The following is a 17,666-nucleotide window of genomic DNA, read 5'->3' on the forward strand; positions in this document are numbered from 1 at the left end:
TTAATGTGCTTCACCTCATTTGATTTTTGACATCATAACATACCATATTTAATTCTCAGTCTTTGACTGAGGAAAAAAAATGTAAAACTCAAACCAAGGCAAAATTGCTATGTTACCAATTAATAATGACATTCTTTGTTTTTTCCCTCAACACAGACGTGGTGAATGTATCCATGCTGCCTCGTGAATATCTGGGAACAATTAACATTTTATGTTCACAATTGGCAATAATGAACAAAGTTTATATTTATATTTATTAATATCAGCAAATATTACATTTATCAGCTTTTTTTCTTCCAAGTCACACAATGATGACGTTATTAACCTCAACTTAGCTTATTACACCCTTTGAGGGCCACAACAGCCATGACCTGTTTGGGTGATGTTGAATGCAGTCGATGGATCGCGTTATATATTTTAACCAATTCCCCCATGTGCTCTGCTCTAGATGCATCAGTGGCCTGTTAGGCGTGTACGCATCCTTAGATAGATCCCGGCAACTGTCACAAACCGGTTAAGAGATGCAGAGGGAGAATAGGGGAACTGTTCCAGACATACAATCTGAGACATCCATCAAACAGTATGAGATTTTGAATTTAGACAGACTTTAAAAAGAACAAACAAAACTATGAGTGACTGATCTTTAGGTAAGTTTGGATATAATGAAATGAGTAGAGGACCAAGCACAAACATGAAGGCATGATCGCATCATTTCTAGAGTGGCACCTGCGACATCCAGATGTTGTCGGATAGAAATCAGATCCGATGGTTCACTGTGTAGCAGCAAAATGGAACCTTTTCAAACTCCTTCCTTGTTGAGTGAGCTGTAGGTCATAGGTTAGGCTGGGGAAGCCCGGTGCTTGATAACACAGGAATATCCCATATAATATGTTTATGATAACATGATGAAACAAGCGTCATAATGAAGAAATCTGACGGGAGAATGAAATGTCCAAATTTGAAAATCAATTGTCAAATAATAGTCCTAAAAAATGGGCCTCTCAATGCCTGTCTGCTGCCACACACTCTAATGTGACAGCTCTTGTTAAATGATGTTTTCTTCAATGTGCCAACTCTTAAGCTTTTCTTGTCAGTTCGGTAGGCAGGTTTTTATTATTGTGTTTTGTTTTAAATTAGGAAACAAGTGTGGTTCTCCAGTTCTCCGGTTTGTCTTCCTGTATTTCATTTCTTGCCATCATTGAACTTCCCATGGTCCTTCGACGTTCTCCTGCCAAGTTAATTTCTCCTTTTTATCAAGCTTGTTTTTTTTGTCTGACATTTTTCCGGCCTCAGCACGGAAACGGGGAGAAGTTCATTAGCCCATTCTTCTTTGCCAGGCAGGAAACCACATCCATCTTTCAATGAAAATGGCAGGGGTTATGACTCATTCGCACACACGCTTCCGAACGGTGTACGGCTTCACAAACATGCACACGCACATTATGCCACCCATCCATCTTTTCTGCTCGGCTCACCACATTTCATTTCCTCCAGCTGAAATTAGCCCATTACCTTTTAAGTCAGGTGCGCTTTTGCTGTAGTGTGATGATTGACTTGAATTATTAAGGTCCATGATAGAGGCTCACCTTTGGAGTCATAAATACCTGTGTATGCTTGGTTGTATTTGCTGGAGTGTTTATAAAATATCATATGCTCACAGTGAAAGTGCAAAACATCCAGTCACACCAAAGAATGCAACATATTTCCAGCTGCTGACGCGGAGCTATGGTGACAAGTCAGGGTTAATACTGCGGTTCAATGATTGATGCGTGCAAGCTAGTAAGATCGACGAATTGATGTTTCTGTTTTCCCACCAGCTTGATAGTTTTGTTTTATGCAAGCCATGGAAAGGCCTGGCCTTTGAGAGTCAAGGGGCTACGGGACATCAAGATATGAACCCAGACAATCTCTACTGATCAATTGTGTTCTAGCTGTTTGAGGAATGCTCTTCCAAGTAAGTTTTTTCATGTGGAAGGTTGCTTGCCTGTGTCCTTCGCTGGGATGATTCAGAGAAAGACTGTCTTTCAGGAAAACACCCATTCCTGTGTCAATAATCGACAGCTGGGCAATGTTTTCAACCAACACAGCAAGCTGACAGTGTGAAATTGGATTCATTATCACAGATCTGGATCTAATTGAGTATCTGTGGGTTGATCTTGTACGATCTTGCAAAGCCCCACCTCACCAATTACAGGAACTAAAGGCTGCTGTCACGTGCTGTGAGGTGGAAGGTGTTTCTATTTCATTTTTGCAAAATGTCTGAAAGTGTCCTTGTGAAAGTGGGAAAACTTTTCAGGTGTATTTATGTTTCCATGGACAGTTTTATCATGACATTTTTTCTGAAATGCCACCACAACATGAGAGGACCTGTGCCTGACATTGCACTCGAGCACACCGTAAATAAGGCAGCTTCCATGCAAATGCTGAGTAAGGTGAACTTCATTTGAATCCCCCCAGCTCTTTGAATACCAGACAGGTGGTCTGTATGCTATGGAAGTCCTTATGATCAAGCATCAGCTAAAGGTCTATAGGAAGCTACATGTAGGGAACCACGGCTCGTTCCTTGACTGCTTCGCGTCCATTGTTGGAAAATTGATTTCCTCCAGTTGCTACATACGGCAGAGGAAGTCACTGCTGCTGGTCTTTTGCATTAGTTTTCCGCCATGAGATTAACCTGAAGGCAGCATGGTGGTGTAGTTCTGCAGCTTCACCGCAAGAATGTCGTAGGTTCAACTTCAGCTCGAGGCATCTCACAGGGTTGGAGTGACCCCCTTATTTTTTTCTGCATGGAGTTTGTCTGCTTTTTCTGTGGTTGCGTGGGTTTTCTCTGGGCACTCTGATTTCCTCCCACAATTCTAAAACACACAGAGGTGAATTGGTGACTCAAGGTTCTCAGTGAGTGTCTGTGAATGCTTGTCTCTCTGTGCCCTGCAACGCCTGCCGGGAATAAGTGGATGCGTGAGAGGAACAAAGACTTGAATTTTTAACTTACTTCACCCCACAGTGACCACTAGAGGGCGATGTTCTGCCAACCTGCAGAGTGAAATGTCAGCTCCCTGAAGATACTTGCAAGATAAGCTCAGTAGTGTCAAGCAGACAAGGTCAAGCGCACAGGGCATTAAAAATGAATTATTCTCCCACTTGACTACTTTCTCTCTCTCACTCTGTCCGTCTCAGCTGAAGAAGTGCTTGGTCTGTGTTCAAGAGCTTACACAGAATCACTCGCTTTTCCCCACTTCTTGGGAATAAGATTATTATAAGCCATAACAGGAATACTGCAAGCTTAGGAGAGCACGCGGAGGTCGAGATTACCTTTACACACATAAGTCTTACGTATAGCTGCACTCAGTTGCTGATAATGACAAAATGCAGCGCTTTTATCAGTGGACACCAAAGTGAAAGGGAATTGTAAAGTAGGTAGAGTTCAGTTCAGCATGGCATACATGACTCAGTGGATCGATCCCGTCAAGCCAGGTCAGCGATTTTTAGTAGATTGTCTTACAATTAATTATGTATCTGGATTTCTATTTGCTTTCTGTCTTGCAGCAACTGATACCTTTTGTGGAGGACGACAAACACGAGGATCGCTCCACCAGCCAGGGCCGGCAGACGGCCGAGGAGAGGAGAGAGGTTTTGGAGGTCACCAAGGTACTGTGCTATTGCTATGGTTGTCTTTTTTGTATTCACTGTGGATGTTAAACTGAGAATGTGACAGAACAAGAGTCCAACAGTCTTGTCTTTGCACTTTGGTCCATCACTATCAAAAGCTACATTTTCAGGTGTTTGATAATGCGAGCTCTCCAGCTCCATCTGAGAGTGAAGTCATCATGAGTGGAGTAAGAAGAGTCTGTCTGACCCATATACTAGTGGTGTACATGTTGGTTCCACTGATTTTGCATCTGTCAGCATTGGAGAAACATTGAATTATACTGTTCGGCGTCACGCATACTGTGTTGGGCTTTTGATTGCTGTCTGTGCTGGAAGAATTTGAAGTTGTCCTATTCACCAAGTAAGGCTGACATGCTTTACCTCGTCCTATTATCAGTGATGTATCCGGACTGCGGGAGCCACCTAGTCTGGGTCACAGTCTGGGACCATGAGTGGGATACTACCACGCTGATCTGGCTCTGTACATGGGCGGTTCCTTGATGGTGAATCATTACGTCCTTTGAGATACTGTATGTGTGTTTGTGAATGCATGGATGTACCGCAGTACTTTTCAACCAGTGTGCTGCAGCATGCTAGTGTGCCGTGAGAGACTGTCAAGTGTGCAGTGGGAAATGATCCACTTATTTCCCCTCTTTTGTCCGGAGACAGAGGTAGATAATATGATGATGTTAAACTATGAACAATTAGAACGTGTTGACAATCTACCAATGTGAGGAGATTGCATGGATTCGGTCACATTCTTTCTATACACTGTAGATCTAAGTTTATGTGTTGATTTGTCAGTCACTCGTACCATGCTCCTCATCCCACACTCAGTGAAGAAGCCACGTGAATGCGTATCTTGGACTTGTCTTTAAATGTGATGCACCTCGAACATGACCACACACCCGCACAACAGAATGATTTAGTGTTCCTTGTCGGTCGCCAAAGACTGCACTGCATGGTTAACACAGCTAATGGCTAACGTGACGTCTCACTTCAAAACTTTAGTGACACTCGCAGACCATCGAAGTTTGCTTTGTGGTTTAAATGTTGCCGAAAAAACTAAATGCATAACCAAATAAATGCGCTCCAAAATGTGAAGCTGAGGCATAGAATGTAGAAGATTTGTCTGTACATTTCCCAAATTAGAATAAAATCACACAAAAAAGATAAAATAATGAAATAGAAATTGTTATTTAAATAAAATAAAGAAATCATCATATGTATTTTTGCCGTATTGCCCACCCGTTTCTGGAGACATTTTTTAGGCAAATGCATTTTCTGTAATGTATTTCAGTAAATAATATGCCAAAATAGCCGAGGGTCAGTAGCAGCAATGTTCACAATTTAAAATGGATTTTCTGCAACACTTTCAACTGAGTACAATTGGGCTTTGGCCGATGTTCCTTTGGTGGTGTTTCTTGGGATTTCTTCATTGTTCAAAGTGTGAAAATGGACTACTGTGCAGATTGAGATGAACAATCGACAATTCAAAATATAATACTGATGTAACTGTGGCTACGGTTTTTAGAATGTGACATAAAATCTTAACAATGCCAAGCTACTGAAGAAGCCTAAATAAGAAACATTTATTTGAGACTAGAAATGCAATTTTTTTGCAACTTACTTAAGTCTCACAGCCAATCTGAGAGCTGCAAACAGAGAGCTGCACGAACTGGATGGGGCCAAAGGTTCTTGTAAAGAGCATGTGCTCTTTAGGAGGCCTTTTACATCCTCTGGCTGTATATAGAGAGGAGATTTCAGTCTGTCTGCTGCTCCATCTCTTTGTGCCGTACAGTTTCTGTACACCAGGCTGTCTGAGTCAATGTGCTCAATAATGGTCCAAGGTCAGGAGTGTCAGCCGCAGCGTAGATGAGGACTGGTTATTTTTAAGCTCCCCTCACTGCTCCCCTAATGGCTTTTAAATGTTAACAGTACAATGAAACATTGCAGTAAACCCTGTACATAGGCAGCTCATGGCCACTTCCATAACAAGCGGAGTCTGTCACAAACAAAGCTGCGTTTCAAAAAGAATGTTGTTCACACCTCATGACGTCAATAAATTGTCTGTCTTTGCCAAATTGTTGGATGGCTGACAAAGAGAGGCGCATAATGTGACATGCTGAACTCAAGCTGGGAGCTTGATGTACTTTACTTTTGAATACAAGCAGTTCCTTTTAATTCAAATCGGCATGAAACCTTCACAGTAAAACTGTTATGTTCATTTTGGAGAGGCTTTAATTTTTTTTTTATTATTATTGTTTTATGATTTTCTGCTTTTTATATTGTTTTTCTTCTTTTACTCAGCAACCTACCCTGGAGCAGTACTGTCATTCCGTGGGGAAACTGTACAGTGTTATCCATGTGGGCTCAAAGGATCGACAGACGGCGGTTCAAAGGTTCCAATTAAGTTCAGCTACATAGGCTCCTTCACACATGGCGCTTTCTGATATCTGAGACGTGTAATACCGATGTCTGATAAGTACACAGTCAGTTTTTTTCCTGCTCAGGAAAACATTACTTCTTCTTGTCAGTAGCACTGTAGGACTGTATCATATGTGCCGAATTAGAGCAACCACGGAGACTGGTGCACCCTAGAGGTGAAGCTTCAAAATATTATTTTTAATTAACCCAGTGACGCCATGTTGTAACTGAATGCACCGCATTCTTCTTGATTATTTCCAGGCTTATGCCTGCTGCATTCCACTCACTAAGTCGTGAATAAGTCACGTAACTACATTTTGTCTAGACTCGTGTAGCTGAGTTTAGAATATTGAATACAGTGTTGTGCTACATGAGTGGTTTCTTACACTTGGTTAAGTTTATTTCGTTGTAATTTGCGAGGTGAATCCAAACCATGTCCTCACCGAATGTGTGGATTACTTTTTCCCTCATGAGGCGAGCATGAGTGGAATGTATGTGTAAAGTAGTGTGACAAAGCGTAAAGGAGAGGAGGGAAGCTGCAGAAATTGGACACATATTTTGGTTGTAGCACCGATTCAGACATGCCAACTCTGACAGCACAATTTGGGAGCCAGATTAACAGGTACAATGGCTACACTATGACAGAGGGTGAGTAAGATGTAAACGGTCCATGTGGTTGTGAATGGACAGCACCTCCTGCCAATTGCTGCTGGTGTATCTGACCAGGAGGCCTTGCCTTCAGGGAGGTGTCTTTTCCCTGCTGATCTTCTAGCATCTGAACAAACCCACACAAATTGACCTAAAATGATGCATCCCGCATGCCTGAGCTTCATGTGGCATTGTAATAGGATCGCAGTAAAAAGAGAGGACGGCATGGTGCACACATGGTGCGAAACGGTGACTAGGGTGAGCAGTTATTCCAGACATTAGAGAGTGGCCTTGGATTGTGGTGCTGGGGTAGATACTGTATATGCTGGAGCTCTATGTACCGTATTTCTATTCGATTCAAGTTCTTGTATGATTCTGGTTAAACTTGTGTTTGTTGCTGGCTTCACTGTTAAGCATGTGGTTCTCACTGTTTTATGAACAATGATGTTCTTCTCATACTGAAACAGAAGCCGCAGAGTTGGTGTTGATATTACCAATCAGCTCATCAACCTCTGCCAAATGAGAGGTGTTCTGTTCCCTGGTTTGGTCGTATAGATGAAAATGCAAAACCAGCGTTTTGAAAGAACACTCAGGGACCCGGTTTCATAAAGTTGTGGTTCCACTGACTGAAAAGGATTGCTGGACCAAAGGTCTTTCTTGTGCTGGTATGATTGTCTCTGTGTCTTTTTTAGATTGGATTCCAAAACACTTTAGATACCAGAAATACACAAATACTGTACTGAGGACCACGTACCTGAGTCAATCAAAATATGCTTGTTTTGACAGCAGTTTTAAAGTTCATAAATAATAAAAACTTAACTTTAGTCAGTTATGGTTATTAATGGTGTGTTACCCAAAAAATGATGGGCAACCAGGTGTATGTAACTTGTGTAGGAGGAACACATTTACTGAAGCACGGAACGGCATTTAAGCAGAGAAAAACAATTTGCTTTATACAGAACACACTGTGTATACAATCCCAGATGTCATAAACTCAAGTCTCTATGGTTACTGCCACTGTTGAAATATTACATTGCTCTAAGGTAATACAAACCCTTATCAAGCGTTTAAAGTTAGGAAAAGGTCACTTATTATTTTCATCTGTAGCTTGACTTTGACACATCATTGAGCTCCAAAACAATGAAATAATAGCATCGTTTTCATCTGCATCTGTTTCATCTCTAAGTGGCTGAACAAGGGAGCAGGCACTTGAGAATGAAAGTAATTTTGTTCTATTAGAGTCCAGTGTATGGAGGTGATAAATAACCTTGTTTGTAATGCGACCTTCTCCCTATGCATAGCATTTGCATGCAAATTGAGTTCTGTCAAATGCTCCAAGTATATGGAGATTGAGAAGACAGGCTACAAAAATTCACTCTCTGCAGGGTTTCCTTTATACATCACCCGAGCTCACGCAGACATAAATAAGGAGCCGGTGAGAAATATTGCTCATTAGGTGCTCACAGTAGCCAGACCTGGCCGCAGAAAGTGTGTAATATTGACAATTATATTGATTTGTTGCATTGTTTCTACAGCCATAGCCTCATTAATGCATAATAAAGGGAATGAAAGCTTCTACTGCGGATCGGATGACAAACCACGTTTTAAAAATTCCAGTATTTTGATCCAAGCGTTAGGTTTTTAGTCCTACCAATATCGCTAATACAGTCCACCATCTCTAAATGTGTGGATGCTTATAAATATTGCTTAAAAAACACGATGCCATTGGATGAATGATTGTAGGTTTTGCATTATATATCCTGTATCAACTTGTATGAACTATATTTTGAGCTTCCCTGATCATTCTAAATTAGAAGAGTGTGCATGACTGCTTTTGACACCTTAACTGAATCCTCCTTTATAAGTGATTGTTAAAAAAAAATGTTTGGTGGGTGAAATAACTACATATCTGTGGTTAGTTTCTGAATACATAAATTCCTCCTCCTCCTTCTTCACCTCATTAGACGAGACAATCTGGTTTTCTCCCAGAATCGTACGTCTGCTGACGTTCATCCAATTGCCTTCTGTTTGCATCAGTTTTTGACCACAGCCTGTTGAAAAGCTAAAGTAGAGCGCCGGTCTTTATTTGCTATGGTGTCGATATGCATTTGGTGCACTTGAAATGCATTACAATTTTTATTTTGTGGTAACTGCACATTTGTTATGTGTTTAATAAGGACCATGCTGGCCATATTTGGTCTCGGGTTTCATATGTGCTGTATGTAATGGGACGTCTGCGTCATCATAGGACACAAATCACTTGATGAGAGTTGCTTTTTAACGCCTCGGGAGTGAGAATTGATTGATAATAATGAATTTAGACGTTTATGTTGCAGGATTTCCTGCCAGTGTTACTGCAGTGAGTCATCCTGTTTATGTCCTCATTCTTCATGGACCTCATTGGTTGCCTTCCTTTCTTCCATCTCCAACATTCTTAGTCCAACACTCCTCTCCATGTGTATAGTCTGGCTTCCCTAACATTGTCTGTGAACTTCTCCGCATGTGCTGTCTCTCTGAAATAATCATTTCTGAGTTCATCTTTCCTGGTCAAAGGAGTACAGCTGAGGTGGTGAAAACAATGAAAGTATTTGCATTAATCATACAGAATAACAGATGGAAGTGACGGGTAGTGAAGAGGGCAGCGCAGGCTGTGTGGAAAGGATTTGGTCTGGTGGGGGATCTCAGACAGTAGAGTAGCAGCTAGTGTGAAAGAGAAGCTTTACAGAACAGTAGTGGTCACTAAGGTGACTCATTTTTCACATTGAAATATCCAGTTAACTGGCTGGGGTTGTCAACTTACGACTTATCCTGCCAATGGAGAACTGTACTAACAGTGTTTTGTTTTCAAGTAATGGGAATTGAGCCACTTTTGGACTCTTTCGGCATGAAGACTGCGTGGATGAACAAGAGATCTGACTTTCAAAACTGAGATTAATGGGTGTGGGACAGCAAAAGAAGATGGACATCCATTGAAGGGCTAGATGTCAAATAGTTTATTGTCTGCCATCTTTTATTTCTGACTCCCTCAGGGCTGTGTCGCTCATACTCACAGCAGTAATACCTATGAATGATGAGGGAAGAGAACGCAACATACCTAGTGGTGTTTTCCTGGTGTGTCAAGGCTATTGACTTACTCAAAAATACTGTATTACAATTTATCTCATGTATAAAGCTTCTTTAAATCCACGGGCAAAATTATTAGCGGCACTCATTTTCTGTATGTAAATGGAGAAGACATCTCGAATGTCTGCTGCATATTTGGCTGTGATTCTGTCCGAGCCGGCCAGCTGCTCACCAGGGCAGCAGTAAGAACGACAAGCTTTGGGGAGTTAAAGTGGTTAAGGCAGCGATGCAGCAGAGCAGCAGTAGCAGATGTTTGTGGCTGTGCTACATCTGCTGCCAGACAGAGCAGATCAGGATGAGAGAGGACCTATCAGGAACAGAGCAAGAGACTGTAAAAAAAAAGTGGAGCAGATAAAAAATAAGGTGGAACAAGGTGGGGAAGAGGCTAAATGGAAAAGAGATGTTAAGATAAAAGGTTTGATGGAGGGGACGATTTGCAGTGGGGCAAGAAACAAGTGGAAGCTTTTTGTTGAGGAAAGTGAGAATCTGGGTTGTGGAAAGGTGATAGAAGATGGAGGGATGATAGAGGAGGTGGTTGATCTGTGAAAGGGGGCACCTGAACCTATGCATGCTGGTGGAATATGTACAATAACATGCCAGTAACAGGTGATCAATACAATGCACTGAAATGGGATTTAAACATCTTACTTTGATAAAATATCTTAACCAGGAATAATCCCTCACCCTTGACGAAAGATGAGTAAATAACATTTTCACCACGAAGTGATGCTCAACAGAAATACTTGTCTGAGAGACACTGAGACTGTGTATTCATGTCAGTGTTATAATGCCGATAATGTTTCTTTACAATGTTTTCAAATACCAATTGTGAAGACCATTTTTTTCTGTCGGAAGGAACATGCTAAATCTCTTTCATGCCTTTCATGTGGCAGTGTAATCTAAAAATTATAATGAAATGATCCAAAATTCTACCTATTTCTGCAAGCGCTCAGAACAGAGACCCAAGAGCTGAGTAGAGAGGTGACATGAGATTAAACACAAAATGCTATTTATTACAAAACCAGTCTAACAAAGACAAACAGGGCGTAGTCCAGAGTCACTCAGATGACTGGATGACAGCGCAGGTCGATGCTGCTATTCAAAGACTCCAAGCCTGAAGTAACGTGTCAGGTCCGGCAGTGTTTATTAGCGATAGATGCTCCCATCTGGCTGTTTTCTCCCGACCACTATAGATCACTGGTGCGATCACATGGATTGGCTCAATCAATTTGTAATCTAAATGTAGTCATGTTGAGACCATTTTGGGAGCATGATGTGGAAAGCAGTGAACAATATACTTACCGTAATTGAGACAAACACGTTTTAACTTCTTCTTCTTAAAAAAAAACCCACAAAAATCTTGCAGGCACATTGCAGTTACTATTCAGTTAAAAGGGCAACTGAGAAACTTTTCATTCAATGTGAGACTACACTGTTTGGTGGAGCTCTGGCAGGGCTATTATGCATCGGTGAAATATTTACCTACCAGCACCGTGTAATGGGGCCTTCAGTGAGCGAGAGCACTCGATAGAAACAGCTGTCTTTGACTGCTAAGAAAGGCTGCTCATCTAGCCTGGTGAAGTGAATTATTTTTTTCCGCAATTTGCTTAGCTGTCTGGCTGTCACGCTTGTATGGGTAGGTGTTGCCAAGTGTGGGCTGCGATAACTGCTGCCTGACTGTTGCTGATGATCCAGCGGTCTTCTTTTCATTTTCAGCCCTGAGACCTGAGAATTTGAGTGAGTTGGAAAGGGGGTGGGACAATATACAACACACAAGGCTTCTTCAGACTGCTGGGTGTCACAGGTAGGGATGGGAATTGAGAAAATGTTAGCAATTTCAATCCTCCAAAATTTGACATGTACCAAACCTAAATTAATATATTTTTATATAGAAAAACAAGCATGTCTGCCTTCTCAGGAAGGGTACGAGAACGTTCTGGGCATAGGGTGTCTACTTTCCCTACCCTTTCAGACGGTGTAGAGGACGTCTGTATATTGAAATATTTCTCTGACAATGCAGAGACTTAGATAGAGACTTAACTTACATACAGCTTCTTCTCCGTCCTCTTCTTGTTCGTCTTGTTCTGCCTTCCTTTGAGTATCTCCTTGGTCTGAGAGCTTTCTGGAACAGTTGGCCCGCCCCTGTTCTAAGCAGTCAGAATGATGTCACGTATCCTCGCACATTTCTAAGCTGGCATATGGAATTTGCTGGTCTTTCTACAACATACAGTGCGCGCTGCTTCTAGACTAGTGGAAGAAAAAAAAATCAACAGATTTCTATTGTGTAATGTGGATTCATGCAGTAGCAACTGTGACCATGCACCCTCCTTTTCTGAAAGAAATGGAAAGTCATATTCATCTTTTGTTTCATTGTTAGACATAAATTGCTTAGGTTTAATCATATTTCATTTGTGTGATATTTTCCTAAGTATAAGTAACGTTCGACTTACGACCGGGATTGGTTCCGACCAACCGCTCGTAAGTTGTAGCTGGCGTGAGGGTTATTGGGTTATAGGGTAATACGGTAGTGGTAGATGACTGTGTGAGAGTGAGCTGCTGGGATACTGTGCTGCCGTAACTGTTGTACGTGATGCCAGGCCGTGGTCGTAAGTACGGGTGGACGTAAGTCGAACAGGTCGTAAGTCGGATGTTACTCGTAATAATAAGATGCTTTGTGTATTGTGCATCGGCACCAAAACTGTAGCCTTTTTTTCTGAACTTGTTGCAGAGAGAAAAAGAATCATGACCAAGAACAATACAGAATACTCAATGTATTTATAAATGTTTGTTTTGCGTTTTTATGAAAGGTAGATCATTGTGACTTGGTCATTTACAAGTCGCTCACAAGCTGAAGAGGTCTGCCCACATGTGATTTAAACGTTATATGTCGCCCTCAATAGTTCTGATTGAGTTGAGACCCTCCTGTCTCCCTGCAGATTTACTGTGACTCTTAGGCGTTTGAAATCAACTAAATGCTGACAAGATACATTAACTATTCTTGTCAATTTTGCTGTTTGAACATTGGACAGTTTCTCCAGATGCACCTGCTACATATGTACTGGCTTGTATACCTGAATGGTGACACGTCTATTCATTCTTCAGTATAGGTCATGTGTACCAACTGAAGATGACATTAACTTGGGGACCTTCATAAGACACTGTGCAGATAGAAGGCATAACAGAAAGACCTGGGGAGGCTGTGGTATACAGGTGATGTTCAGTTGGTGCCCCCACGTGCCATGACGCAACGTTTGTGACTCATAAACACTGAGAGTCACCCTTGATCCTGAATTCTCTGTCATTGATGATGAATTGGCCAGTTTTCCACCCTTTTTGTGAGCTTTTTACCCCTCCATGTACTGCTGACCATCCTATGGGGTCTCTTCTAACAGATGGCTGTTGGTGATCAAAATGATTGAAGGACAAAATGACAGTTCTCAAATTTATAGCAATTGATTTTCAAATGAACATGTCTTCAACCCTCAAGTTCAAGGATGTCGAGTGTCGCCGTCCACAAAGCAGTGTTTGAAAGCAGAAGCCATTTGGAGGGAGAGTGAAAGCACTGACAGATCAGTGTGTCGACAGAGTGAAGACCTGCACATCCAGACACTTGAGAAAGGATAACGGGATACTGATTAAATTCGCCTGCACCAGGAAAAAGCGAATCCTTCTGTGGGGGACATGATTGATGCATAAGTGAGGAGATAAGCCCGAGCATGCAACAAACTGATCTGTCACACCGGCGAGGGATTGCTCGTCATATTCCTCCGTCTGAAAAATGTGGAAGCAGATTCATTTGAAAATCTGACATCCAGCAAATTTAAAATTCACTGGTGAACAATGTGTCTATGTCTAGATGGCGATGGACGTGCTGGGACTGGATTCTGAAGCTGTTTGTAGGGATGTCAGTGAGAGGGAGATAACCTTGAGTCTTGCAGCCGTGACCTTTGCTCTCACTTGACAATTTTTTTGGTGAAAGGGCATAAAGGTCCAGACGTGGTGATCATGGAGTCACAGATATTGATCTGCCCAGAGATGTGTCATCCATGTGTGAACATTGTGAGGGTTTCAATGCTCTCTCCTGGGTCTCCATACGTATTGGCCCCCTGTCCACTTGGGTTCTTCTGAGATCAATCAGGTATGATATGTATTTACCCATCACTTAGGTGCGCACGTTAATTAATCCTCGCTGTCCAGCACAATGTCACGTCCAACTCCCCTCATCTCCAGTTGACACAGAACAAGTGATTTGGGGTTTAGATTTTTGTTTAACAAACGCAGAGACAGTGCAGAAAGATCAATTCTCATCATCATTTCTCTCTCTCGTGTCATGTTCCGTTATTACAGTAACGACAACAGCTGGTGATTGTGCTATACAGTTTTATAAAAACATTTGATTCATGCCCCACTCTTGTTGCTATGGGTGCTATTTGGCAAACAGTTTGCCTGCGACGGACCCTGGGCAGAATGCAAGGATGTGTCATTTCAACGTTGTCCATCCTCACCTTTGCTACCCTAGAGATCCATCAGCTGCTTTCCATCAATGTAGTGGACATGACAGTGTTTGCATCAGACTCTTTACAAGTTAGCATTTCATGTCGGAGGTTCTCTGTTAGTGCGGTGTTTAAAAAATCGATTTTCTGATTCTGAATCGATTCGTACATTAATTCCATAGAATCGACTCATAGGTCCAAAGATCGGATTAATTGCAGTTTTAACACATATTCTCCAGGTGAAGTCCAACCCCTTTGACGCAGGGGCGCAGACATGACACCAAAGTCATAACAACATGCCTCCTCACAGTGGCAACACTTGCAACGTGCCGGGTTTGAAAACGCCTGAAACGCTCAAAGCAACGGTCTAGCACCATTTTGGGTTCAGACGCGACCAAACCAAAAATGTGCTCGACAAAAGCATAGCAATTAGCATGTTATGCCTAATGGAGGTATCGGTTTGCAGTATTGCGGAAATACGACCTAACTCACGAATCACGTGACGCGACATCACCCAGAGCTCCTTTCCAAGCCATCCACCGGGCCACAACAAATGAAACTCAAGCAAATTTTGCACGTTCTGTCTAAATGAGGGCCACACTACGTTATGGCGCCTCGCAAACGTCTGTTATCCCAAACATGCACCAGTCAGTAAAAGAAAACGTGAAAAGTAAGCTTCAGTCAGTAGTCAGGGTGGGTATTACAAGTGATACGTGGACATCTGTGGCTTTGCAATCTTACGCGAGTCTGACAACTCACTATATTGATGAGGAGTGGAACCTCATCCCGTACGTACTACAGTACAGTAGTATTAATATGTTGCGTAACTTGTCATGTGATTATGGCAACAGCTCAGAAAATGGTTTAAACACTAACCTGAATCGAGATTGGATCAGATCGAATTGAATCGTGATAATCAATTCTAAGTCATGAGAATCGGAATCGAATCGATTCTTGAAATTAGAATCGATTCCTAGCCCTATTCTCTGTAGTCTGTGGCCATTTTAAACCCCCACCAAGTTTCTTGATTTTACATTAAGTTCGAAGGATTTCCCCACATGTGTGGTATTTCTTTCTCTTGCTGTGCATTGAGTAGGCAGCCCTGTGGCTGTACTCTGTTCAGACAAAATGGATTGAAACAGTGTATCGCTTTGAGGCTTTTATTCCATCAGTGGAGCAACACACACAAACACAAGATCAGGACACTCATTAGAAGAGAGGAATTCACTTGTGAGACCCAACTGGCTGCTTAATCACTATATTGATGGAATCATGGAGTCTGGTCTTGACTTGAGGGATGCTGAAGTAACAACATAAATCAAGTTGATTATTTCCTGTTAGGAATAGAGTTGTGAATGACTTGCTAAATTTTGATGGAAGCCACACGTAGCTAAATCCAATGGCAAAGATAAAAGTCAGACTTGCAACTGAGTGACTTGGTTACTTGCGCTTTGTGATCTGGTACAATCTCCCATTTCTTTGTTGAGGCTGGTGCCCCACCTGGAGTGGGAGCGAGAAAAGATCAGAGAATGCTGGTGTGAGAGCTCGGGGTTTGCGAGAGAGCAGATAAATGACTCTCCTTGGTAATGTCTGGCTGCTTTATGGGGTATCCTGGTGGTGAGTGATGGCCGTGCTCTGGTTATCTGTCGATTGGGGTAATTGCTGTTTGTCGGAGTCTGGTTGACGGATGGTGATACAATCTGCCCAGAGTTGGAGGGGGAGGTGATGTAGCGCCGTACTCATCCCTCTCCACAAGTGTCTTCACCAGGAAAAGTATCATCTACGACAGTATGCATTTAAAGGGGAGCGTGCTTGACACCAGGCCACTGCGAGTGCTTTTTCCTCCAGCCATTCTGATGCATGCAACAAATTGATTTAAGTAACTGAATGCTTCATATGTACCTGCCATCTTTCTTTCTGTCTGACTTTAATGACATGAAGAAGGGGACACAACGTGTTTGTCTTAACAAGTGGTTAGAGCAGAGGTCACCAACACAGCGCCCACATGCACCAGGCTGTATTAGAACTGTAGTCCCGGCATGCTTACCGGTATATGACTTATTGAAAGTCGTAGAACGGAGAGAACTAGAACATAGAAAGGTAGAATTAGACAGTGCACTAGAATGGACACATCTGTGAACTTTAAGATCGAGTGTAGGTTAATTCATGACAGAAAACAATATGCATATCTAGTGACAAGTGGTAAATGGCTTTTTCTTATGTAGCATCCTCTACAGTATGTTCATCCATCCACCCAAAGGAACCATCAGGCACAAACAGCCTATGACTTAGAGGCCATCTTTTAATCTCTCAGTGTGTGTTGTCTCTAAGGGCGCTTTCACACTGCAGGTTCTGTCTCGAGACAAAGCTCCTTCGGCTCAGAAGTCTGAGATGTGAACACAAGCAAGTGGGGTTTTGGCCGCAGACTTGATCCTGGCTGGAGACCTGCACTTTGTCTGGGGAAACTCTCAGCGGGTGGCGAGCTTCTTGCCTCAGGTGACTCGACACTAGATGCAACTCCACCGAAACATATTAAATGCCGGGCAGTAAAGGGTCTGATCGCTATCTGGGCGGACAACATCTTTCAAAAACAACTTTTGCAAACTCCCAAAACACTGAGGTGTGCAGCTTCAGCTGCAGGAAAATTGCACTCGGGAACAGGAGCGTAGCACGGCAGTCCGGAAATCGTGATGTGTGCGGATGTTTGATAACTCACGTTTTCGTCTTTTTTAGGCAGATAAACATCTGATTTTATTGACAGACACACTGTTTTCAGCCAACAGGAAAGACACTGATTTTTCCCAAGTTACTGAAGATCACCAGACTATTTTTCTGACGTCTGGATCTGTACTTAAAATGATTGAAAATCTTCGTGATCGTCACTAATCTCTCTCACTGTGTTCAACGTGTTGTGAGAGCAGCATGGATCAATCAAGACGCTACGTATTACGCAGCTTGTTTCCGCTATTTCCTTGTAAAATAAACATGACAAGACTCTTTCATGTTTAGTTTTGGTTGTGAAACGCCATGTTCTGTTACAGCTCCATCATCAGTTCAGTTCTGAGGCGAGGACGACTTGTAGTACGTAGTAAGTAGTAAGAATTGACAGAAATAAGGTGGTCAAGCCGATGGTCATAAATAGGTTGTTGCATGGCTCATGACGACTTCCTTGAGGCGTCCTTCAGGGGGCGAATCGGACTCAGGCCACCCAAGACCCCGCAGTGTGAAAAGTGCAATGGTTACTGGTAAAATGGCAAACCACAGTATACTCCCAGATGGTTTGTATTACTGTTTCCTTTTTCAATAACTGTTCACTATGTCTGTGCA

At 42.3% G+C, this 17,666-nt stretch overlaps 1 protein-coding gene across 5 annotated transcripts in view; it reads left to right on the forward strand.

Moving 5' to 3' along the window:
• med30 (mediator complex subunit 30) overlaps positions 1-17,666 on the forward strand; it is a 34,956-nt gene that overhangs the window by 5,839 nt on the left and 11,451 nt on the right. For 4 of the 5 annotated variants that reach the window (XM_053863251.1, XM_053863253.1, XM_053863250.1 and 1 more), the window contains one exon: positions 3,547-3,648. In XM_053863251.1, coding sequence (XP_053719226.1) covers positions 3,547-3,648 — 102 coding nt within the window. Of the gene's footprint in view, positions 1-3,546; positions 3,649-5,958; positions 16,728-17,666 lie in introns of those variants that run through there. The other variant, XM_053863252.1, reaches the window with a different exon arrangement.

The sequence above is a fragment of the Synchiropus splendidus genome, chromosome 4, assembly GCF_027744825.2.
Source record: "Synchiropus splendidus isolate RoL2022-P1 chromosome 4, RoL_Sspl_1.0, whole genome shotgun sequence".
NCBI lineage: Eukaryota > Metazoa > Chordata > Actinopteri > Syngnathiformes > Callionymidae > Synchiropus > Synchiropus splendidus.